This window comes from Leptidea sinapis, chromosome 30 (assembly GCF_905404315.1).
Source record: "Leptidea sinapis chromosome 30, ilLepSina1.1, whole genome shotgun sequence".
Classification (NCBI taxonomy): Eukaryota; Metazoa; Arthropoda; class Insecta; order Lepidoptera; family Pieridae; genus Leptidea; species Leptidea sinapis.
The window spans coordinates 9,537,716-9,548,279 of NC_066294.1; the positions used below are offsets into that span (position 1 = coordinate 9,537,716).

The window sequence follows — 10,564 nt, forward strand, 5'->3', positions numbered from 1 at the left end:
TTATTGCTCGAGAACAGGCTACTTGGTCAGCAAAATGTTTTTTTTAAATCTAGGATCTAAATTTGTCGCAGCAGCTAACAAATGATTTTTTACCAAAACAGAAAAAATCTAAAGTCGACTTTCAAGGGTAAAATATCGAATCACTGATTCGATTCAGTACGACATATCGATTTAAAAAATCGATTTATTTTGTCCGAGGAGTCGATTCTTTGATTAATCGATTTGAGATCGCCATCACTACTGCTGATTAGTGATTACTGATTAGTGAAGTGAAAAACCTAAACAGTATCTGGGTAAAGTCTAAAATTCAAAACAAATTGTCACTCATTACTAATTAATTACTCTTAAAAGCCAAGATTTTAGATCAATTTTGTGATATACATATTTAGGTAATTCGTAGTTAAAGATAAAGTAACCCAAAAAAACTAGAAAATGTCGGAAAGAAAAGTTCTTAATGTAAGTTTTGGATTTTGTGTTATTATTGTTATTTTATTGACCTTCCTAATATAATATACATAATGTGAACTTATAATTTATAGAAATATTATCCGCCGGATTTTGATCCTTCCAAAATACCTCGTATGAAACTGGCGAAAAATCGCCAGTACACCGTCAGGCTTATGGCTCCATTCAATATGAGGTGTGCAACGTGTGGGGAATATATTTATAAAGGCAAGAAATTTAACGCCAGAAAAGAGGATGTTGAGAATCAAGATTACTTGGGTATTCGGATATACAGATTTTACATTAAGGTAAGCTTTCATATTTATATCAAACCTGTCTCCCTGAGGTGTAGGCAGAGATTATAGACTTCCATTTGCTACAGAACTTATACTTGTCTGGCTTCTTCCACTAGCATCAAATTTTTCATACATCTTCACTTATTCCTCATACTCTTAGTTGTTACATATCTTATTTGATTATGATTTTTTTTTTATGAAAATAAAGGATGAGACGAGCAAGACTTTCAGCTGATGGTAATTGATACATCCTGCCTATTACAATGCAGTGCAGCTCAGGATTATTGAAAAACTGAAACATTCTTAGATGCACTACTGTGCTCATCACCTAGAGACATTTGATGTCAGAGTCTCGTTTTACCAGTAATTTTTACTAACTACTGCACCCTTCAGACTGAAACACAGTAATGTTTACACATAACTGCTTCACAAAAGAAATAGGTGTTGTTGTGGTACCCATAATCTAGCCGGCATCAGGTGCAAAGAAGCCTCCCACTGATCAATATTCCCCAATACTCTCCCCCATATTAGCGCTATAAACCTGGGTAAATAATTTTTCATCTATTCCCTCAACATTTTCCTTCCCTGGTGTCTTAATTTTGACTCTTCACATTCTAAGCAAACACTGTTTGTCTGTTTGTTGTCCTAAAATAAATGATGTCTTGAATTAAATAATTAATATGGATAATTTCACTTTGTTGATGATATAAAGGCATTTATAGAACATTGTACAGTAATACCTTTTAATCAAATTCGCAATAAAGTATCTAAAACTTCATATTTTTTTAGATTAGATCTATTTGCCAAACAGTGAAAGCCTCCACTGACCTCTTCCATTCCAGATGATGTCATCATCCCATCTTCTTAGTGGTTTACCACTTTTCTGTTTACCTTCCCTGGCGTACCATCTTGTATCAATTGCTCCATTTGTCTTGTCCTCTGATCATGTGTCCTGCCCATCTCAATTTTTTCTGATTTTTGTTGTTATGTCCATAACTTTTGTTTTGCTTCTAACAAATTTTTTTTTCTATCTATCTGACTTTTTTACATTTGACATACTCCTTACCATCACATACTGACAGATTGCTAGTTTGTAATTTTCTGCATTCAAATGTTAAAGAATAATGTATATGCAAGTGTAAAACAAAAATCCAATTTAATGGTATATAAAATTTATTTTAATGATAAATATGTTTAGGATGAGTTTCAAATCAGCCACAATGGAAAACTTAAAACGCTGCAAGAATAATCATTGCTGAATTCTTTGCTTTGGTCTCAAGGAATTATTAAATGTTGCATCAAAAAGACTTTTATTTCCTATTGGAATAAACAGTTTACATTTTAAAGTATGTCAGTTTTTTTAGGCTTAAATAAACATTTGGACCTGGTTGGTCATCCTTTGCTTTGTCTGAATACTTGAGAAAAACTTTGAAATAAATTTAAATATTTTATAAAAAAATGGCTCGGTCGTAAATCCTATTACTCCACTGCTGAATATCTAAATGATCGGACAGCCTGGGACTAGATTGTGATTATTTTATAGCGATAGAAATGACTGTACAATATTATATATTTTTATTGAAAAGAGCACAAAAAAATAATGTAGTTTCTTGCGCCGCTTTTTCTCTCTCAGAGCGCCTTTTGTCTCCGAAGTGGTAGTAGTATTTAGTAGCTATTAGAAATCACATCAAAAAGAGTTCTAAAGGAATCAATTTTGAGAAAATAAATGCCTTTTTATGCCTTTTAATGGTAGTTTCATCCAAATCATTAGAGCTGATTACAATTAATGCATGTTCAAAAATTGCTTATTTGAATACACACAAGCATTATTATAATTATTAATCAACAATTTACAGTGCACAAGATGTCTCCAAGAAATATCATTTAAAACTGATCCGAAGAATACAGATTATGAAATAGAAGCCGGAGCAACAAGAAACTTCATGGCATTGAAACTAGCAGAGGAGCAGGCTAAGAAAGAGGAAGAGGAACAGAAGGAGGAGGAAGCTAATAATCCAATGAAACTGCTAGGTTAGTATTCATATTCACTGCAATGAGGAACATGCTGTACAAGACAACTCACTGGTGCCTGCTTCGTCGTCCGCATGGACTTTAAAGCAGCAAAAATATAGATATATGTCTTCATCTAGTGTGAAAATATGTTGTCCCGACCTCTTGTTAAATTTGTAAAATTTGAATTGCGCCCACCGCCGGGCCGCACCATAGTATCGCGCACTCGGATGTTTATCGTCATCGTCATAACCATTTGAAATATTTGTTCAAATGATGTAATGTAAAACACAAAGTTTATTATCTACTTTGAACTCCCCATGCGATACAATTTGTTAGTTATCAATTTTTATTGTATTTATGTATCACTATTTTGGCGATAATGGCTTTTTCGTACTTTATTGACACTTATTGTTATGTATATCTCGGATATTTTACACAATATCTTTATGAATTATTGCCTATGTTGTTATTATGATGTGTAAACTACATTATTGTAAAGAAACTACCTACAAACTTTATTTAGTAACCACATTTATAATATTTAAGATAAGACAACTTAATACAGCCAGTTGTCAAACTGAGAGAATAATGTATAATGCCAAAATAGGTGGTTAGGCTAAGGAGAACATTCACAATGGATAGATTAGATTTGTATCTAAATTCGATTAGAATTAGAATACCTTTAAATAGTCTGTAGTGTGTGCTGCCCCAACATCACCTAAAAGTAAACAACATCACCTAAAAGTAAGCATCTTGGGGTGTAGTGGAATGCTAAGCATGTGCTTCTATGAAAGCCAAAGGGGCTATCATGGAAATAACTATAACATGCAAGTGTCTGTTCAGAGAGCAGTGCCTGGTTATAGTGGCTACAATTTTAGATGACATTTTTTATCAGATAAAGCAAGCTTCTCTCCACCACTGGATGACTTTTTGTATACCAGCTATGAAGACTTGGAGTCCTTGGTGGCATTGATGTATTTCCCACAGACTTAAAGTCAAGGTTGCCCTGTACTTTCCCCGGGGCGTAAAAAGAATAGGGGAGTCCCAGGCCCATGGGTGTCGTAAGAGGCGACTAAGAGCTTTTTAGAAGTGGGAGAGTCACGCTGCCATCTTATGACGTCAGCACAATCGGGCCAGACTCGTCCGGGTTAATTACCACACTCGCACAGAATACCGGCGTGAAGTAGCGGCCTAGTGCCGCTATGGTTCGCATAGGTTAGTGTCGAGGACCGGAGGCCATCCCTTACCCTCACCCCCTCCCCCCAACAAAATATGAGAGCGGTCCATAAAGAGATATTACCCCAGGAGGGTACCGGCTCTACCAGAGCCGGAGAATCTCTCCCCGAGCACTCTCGCTCGGGCTGCCCTTCGTATTCTGGGGTGGGCACAGAACCGCGCATGACCGAGGACAAACGAGGCAGAAACACCACGGCACCCCGCTCCACGCTCAATGTGGACTTTTGCAATATCAGGGGAATTCACTCCAATTTAAACGTCGTCCACCACCACCTTGAGTTTCCTTGGCCTTGTGTTTCCTTACGGAGACGCAGATATCTCGACCTAGCGATACGTCATATTTAACGTACCCCGGGTACAAAATTGAGCACAATTTTTTGCCTCATGCCGGGGTATGTGTGTACGTTAGGGAGGATATCTCCTGTCGCCGTCTCGGCAATTTTGAGGGTAGGGACCTGTCTACTCTCTGGCTCCGCGTAGATTTAGAGGACCGCGTCCGTATCTATGCGTGTGTCTACAGGTCCCGTAGTGGTAACGCAGAAACCGATCATCTCATGGGCTGCGTTCAAGCGGCAATTGACGACGTGCTTGCACAGATCCTCTCCGCTGAAATCGTAGTCTTGGGTAATTTCAACGGGCACAATGCCGAATGGCTTGGATCACGTACCACAGACTACGCAGGGCGATCTGTGCATAATTTTGCATTGGCGTATGGTCTGTCCCAATTGGTTGAGTCGCCAACGCGGCTCCCGGATGTGGATAGCCACATGCCGTCCTTATTAGATCTTCTGCTGACTACACATCCCGATGGTTACCAGGTCTTTGTCGACACCCCACTCGGAACGTCCGACCATTGCCTGGTCAGGAGTGTAGTGCCTATCCGACGCCAACGTCGCAGCCCACCAGCGACCCGCCGCGTTTGGCACTACATGTCAGCAGATTGGTATAGGATGCGTTCCTTTTTTGCATCCTACCCTTGGGGCAAGGTTTGTTTCCCTTCGGATGATCCTAGTGCCTGCGCCGTTGCAGTTGCCGATGTGATACTGCAGGGCATGGATATTTTTATACCAAGCTCTGTAGTACCGATCGGTGGCAGATCACAGCCCTGGTTCGATGCGTCAGTTAAAGCAGCATCTAACTGCAAAAAAAAGGCGTATGGAACTTGGGTTGCGGCGCTGGGCACAAAGGATCTGAACTGCAAAGTTCTTAAGAGGAAATATAACCGTGCCTCCAGATTTTTTAAGTGGCAAATCGCCCGTGCAAAGTCAAAACACGTCGTCAAAATCGGCGAGCAGCTTTCCAGTTACCCGACCGGAACACGCAAGTTCTGGTCGTTGTCGAAAGCTGCTCTTGGTAACTTCAACCAGCCGTCCATGCCGCCGTTGCACATGAGGAATGACACCCTGGCCCATACGGCAAAAGAGAAAGCCGAGCTCCTGTGCGCTCTTTTCGCCTCCAACTCGACACTTGACGACAACGGAAAAACATCGCCGACCATCCCGCGGTGTCAGAGCTCTATGCCTGAAGTACAGTTCAGCCAGAAAACTGTTAGGCGAGCTCTGTTTTCGTTGGATGTCAGGAAGTCGAGCGGGCCGGATGGCATTTCTCCAATCGTGCTTAGAACGTGTGCCCCTGAGTTGACGCCGGTGCTAACGCGTTTATTCCGGCACTCTTATTCCAAAGGCGTAGTCCCTGACTCATGGAAGTCAGCCCTTGTCCATCCGATCCAAAAAAAAAGGAGACAGTTCGGATCCGGCGAACTACAGGCCTATTGATATCACCTCTCTAAAATCATGGAGAGCATAATTAGCCGCCAGCTTTTAGTATACCTAGAGGGTCACCAGTTGATCAACGACCGACAGTACGGCTTTCGCCATAGACGGTCGGCAGGTGATCTTCTGGTATACCTAACACATAGATGGGCGGCGGCTATTGAAAGCAAGGGGGAAGGCCTGGCAGTTAGCCTGGATATAGCGAAGGCCTTTGATCGTGTATGGCACAAGGCGCTCCTCTCAAAACTTCCATCATTTGGGCTTCCTCACTGGGCGTAGCATACAGGTCGTTGTCGATGGATATTGCTCGAACCCGAAGCTCGTGAATGCTGGAGTGCCCCAAGGCTGTGTGCTATCTCCTACGCTGTTTCTTCTGCATATCAATGATATGTTGGACACCTCCAACATACATTGCTATGCGGACGACAGCACTGGTGATGCCGTATACACGGGCCATGCAGGTCTCTCTCGGGAAATCGTCGACCAGTGCCGGGAGAAACTTGTGTCTTCTATCGAGTCCTCTCTCGAGAAGGTCGCGGAATGGGGTAAATTGAACCTTGTCCAATTTAACCCCCAGAAGACTCAAGTTTGCGCGTTTACCACTAAAAAAAAAACCATTTGTCGTATCACCGCTCTTCGAGAACACTTCTCTTAAAGCCGCGCCTAGTATCGGAATACTGGGTCTCTAAATCTCGAGCAATTGCCAATTCCGTGGCCATCTGGAGGGCAAAGCCAAATTGGCTTCGAAGAAGCTGGGCGTCATCAATAGAGCACGGCAATACTTCAAGCCGGCCCACATTCTAGCGCTCTACAAAGCGCAGGTCCGGCCACACATGGAGTATTGCTGTCATCTCTGGTCTGGCGCACCCCAGTATCTGCTCGATCCATTAGACCGCGTGCAACGTAGAGCAGCTCGAATTGTCGGGGACTCAGTGCTCTGTGAACGGCTGGATCTCTTGGCGTTGCGTAGAGACGTTGCATCATTGTGTGTCTTCTACCGCATTTATCACGGGGAGTGTTCCGAAGAGCTGTTTAACCTGATTCCTGCCGCCGAATTCCACCTTCGCACGACACGCCACAAATTAGGATTTCATCCCTACCATCGGGATGTGTGGCGGTCCTCCACAGTGCGGTTTTCAAGGAGCTTTCTCCCTCGTACTACAAAGCTATGGAATGAGCTTCCTTGTGCGGTGTTTCCGGGACAATACGACATGGGTACCTTCAAAAAAAGCGCGTACACCTTCCTAAAAGGCCGGCAACGCGCTTGTGATTCCTCTGGTGTTGCAAGAGAATGTGGGCGGCGGTGATCACTTAACACCAGGTGACCCGTACGCTCGTTTGTCCTCCTATTCCATAAAAAAAAAGGTGTCTGCAAATGGTAGACATGTATGGAAGTGTGTTTAGTGAAAAATGCTAGTTTACTGTAGCTATGTGCCAAAAAAGTTTCAAAATCTGCCGCATTTAGATTGCTCGTAAGAAATGTGGTCCGATAAAATTGTCGTCAGTTATTACCATCCACATATTTTTTGCCTCTTTAATGTAACGTTTTTAAGTTTAGTTTGAATACGAATTTTTGCATGCGTGTGATTGAAAGAAATATCAAAAAATTAAATGTAATCGTTCTTTGTTTCACATTTTTAAAATTTGGTTTCTTTAACTCTTTTTTTTATTTTTGTGTTGCATTTTTGATTGATACCACATATGACAAAAACCTGGTAATGCAAAATCTACGCTCTTGCGTAATACATATGGGTGATAATACTATCGCAATTAGTCCCCAAAGGGATTTAATTTCTAATATTTTTATATTGTCCATTGTCCGCTTCCTTAAATATTTCTTAAAAATCCAAAAATTATGTTAATAAGTTTGTGAAAATGAGAAGTTTTCACTCCTTATGTGCAGTCCTATGTCTGACAGTTTTTCTATAAAACTGTGTAAATGTACTAAAAAATTTTGATCTGTATTTCATAGCATGTATGTAATGGTTATTTTATGGTGGTAAAAAATAATATTTTTTTTTTCAGAATACAGGACAGAGCAATCTAGACAAGAAATAGAATTATTAGAGAGTCTAGAGGAGTTGAAGGAGTTAAATCGTAGACAGAGAACTGTTGATTATGAGGGCATGCTGAAACAATATCAACCTGAAACAGCTGAGGAAAGGAAAGCGAGAGAAGAAAAGGAAGATAATGAATTTATTAAGTAATGATCTTTATGTTACCTATGTTATATTTTAGAAACTCATCTCACCTTAAAGAGATGATTTGGCGGACTGAGCAAGTCCAAATAGTGCCAAAGTCTTCCTGACTCAGGTATAGGTTATTGGGACCACTTATAGTGTAGTCAGCGTCAAAAAGATAGCGTCACCTATTGCATTCAACAACCTAGCAATAATTCCATATACATCGATTCACAGAAAGTTACCAAATAGGTGGATATCAAAGATATCATCCAAAGTAGTCAAATATATCGAGACACAATAAAATAAATAAAATTAGCTACATTTAAAGCACCAAATATATGGCTACACACAAATCGCCAACATATCTAAACGCCAACGCCAAAACAGCTAAAGTGTTCAAAAATATGGATACATTTATGGAAATTGGCAATTATTGTGTTAGAGTACTGAGTGATCAGGAATGTTCCCACATTCAACAGTAATGAATAATTACAGGTACTTCAAGATTGTGATCGCGTTCATGAAGGTTAAATATTTAAAAAAAACATTTAACCTTTCATACAAAGCTACTTAAACCAGAGTAACGGTACAGAGCTCCATCTCTGTTTGTTTATAGTCAAAGTTGATATTAATATGTCAACTGAAGTTAGAGTTTCTTAACAAACTAATTTGTATCTTATAATCTAACACCAAAAGTTCATTTTTCCACAAATGTATCCATATTTTTGAACATCTTGACCAGATCATCGGTCCATCTTGTGGGGGGCCTACCAACACTGTGTCTTCCGGTATGTGGTCGCCATTCGAGGACTTTACTGCCCCACCGGCCACCTGACAGTTGAACCATGTGCACTGCTCACTGCCAGTTTCTCAATCATTTTGCTATGTTGGAGACTTTGGTTGTACCATGGATCTCCTCATTTCTGATTCCATCTCGCAGGGAAACTGAGCATAGCCCTCACCATTGTTACCTACTTAGTATAAATATGAATACATCTACATAATATCAGCACTAATGTTACAGTAATATATTATATTTCTTAGTTTCCTATAAGTGTGGCTATAATAATAATGAGAAATGAGTACTGACCATTCTAATATAGTTGACTTTTCAGATATACTCGTACTTGTATGCAAAGTAGCCAATAGTAAATATTATCAACAAACCATATTTATCAAATTATTTATTTCTAGGTCAATAAAATTTAACAATGCAACAAAACACAAAGTTGTGGCTGAAGAGATTATTGACATTGTTGCGGAAGGTTCGGAACCTGTTGCCAAGAGCATTAAGCTGGAAGACCCACCACCTAAATCTAGTTCATCTGTTAAAAAGGAATCATGGAATAAAAGTATTGGGGTTATTGCCCGGAAACCATTAAGTAACCTTGTTAGGAGTAAGAAACCAGAGACAGCAAATAGTACAAATTTAAGTGCGGATGTGAATGTTGGTGGTTCTAGTAAAAGTGACAGTGTGGTCGCCAAGAGTGAAGAATCAAGTAAACCTTCAGGATTGTCATTGTTGGCGGATTACTCGGATAGTGACAGTGATACATCACAGTGAGTTAATTATAAATAAATGGGTGAACTGACAGCTGTATTTACTTTGGGATTGGGAAAAATAAATAACACGATGGCATTGAGGAGGTGGACACCTGGGTTACTTCTGCCTGTGAAAATCACTTGTTTAAATTCAGAATCAGGAGTATTTTTTATTTATTACACACATAATATAATTTTCTTTAAAAAACAAAAAATGTCATGGAGAATATAATAGTAAAAACAGTTAGTAGTTTTTCGATTTTTGTGTAATTAACTGGATAAGGTGTTTTACTTATCACACTGTCTGTTATTGATAGAAATAAAAAAATACTTCTTATATTCCGTAGATAATATATATATATATTCTTAGACTATTTTTATGTAATTTTTTTTTATACATAAAAATTTAAAATTATAATATGCATTAATTTTTTTTTAAACGTAATTAGCCTTTTTAATAATAATTTATTGGCAATAACACATGTTATATAATATAGGTACCTGTCTTAAATATTTAAACTTAACACATTACTACATGACTTCATCCTATGTATAACACACTAGCTGACCCGGCAAACGTTGTTTTGCCATATAAAGTATAATTCACGCGATAGTTATAAGTAATAAAATATTGCCTATATTATAGCCTGTACATCATTTTGTTCTATTGTCAATAGTTTTTGCAGCGCACGCAAAAATAGGTTTTCGATTTCACACCTTGTGTTACAAAATAGCAATTTTATTACGGATCCCTATAGCTATCTATCTATATCTATCTATATATATAAAATAGCCTATAGCCTTCCTCGATAAATGCACTACCCAACACTGAAAGAATCATTCAAATCGGACCACTAGTACCAGAGATTAGCACGTTCAACCAAACAAACAAACACTGCAGCTTTATAATATTAAATAGTATAGATTATACACAATGTTAAAAAACCCAGATAATTGACACGGATATGAAGTAGAATGCGGTAGAGTATAAAATTGCTGTTTGGATTGGATTGGATTATCTTCATATTAAATAGTTTCAATAATCTTGAGAACCCCTAATTTATTTATTCTACCAGTA

At 39.0% G+C, this 10,564-nt stretch overlaps 1 protein-coding gene across 1 annotated transcript; it reads left to right on the forward strand.

Annotated features, from left to right (window-relative positions):
• Nucleotides 1-261: 261 nt before the first annotated feature.
• Nucleotides 262-9,538, forward strand: LOC126973714 (splicing factor YJU2). Its single transcript, XM_050821043.1, has 5 exons — nucleotides 262-456; nucleotides 540-752; nucleotides 2,597-2,771; nucleotides 7,787-7,964; nucleotides 9,139-9,538. The coding sequence occupies exons 1-5, from the start codon at nucleotides 433-435 to the stop codon at nucleotides 9,506-9,508; spliced, it is 960 nt and encodes a 319-aa protein (XP_050677000.1). The 5' UTR covers nucleotides 262-432; the 3' UTR covers nucleotides 9,509-9,538.
• Nucleotides 9,539-10,564: the final 1,026 nt, after the last annotated feature.

Bases quoted from the DNA above. Each gene is read 5' to 3' on its own strand.
- LOC126973714 (XM_050821043.1), top strand. From the start codon at position 433: ATGTCGGAAAGAAAAGTTCTTAAT. The intron at 2,772-7,786 runs GTTAGTATTCAT...TTTTTTTTTCAG, and splicing joins TAATCCAATGAAACTGCTAG to AATACAGGACAGAGCAATCT. The intron at 7,965-9,138 runs GTAATGATCTTT...ATTTATTTCTAG, and splicing joins GAAGATAATGAATTTATTAA to GTCAATAAAATTTAACAATG.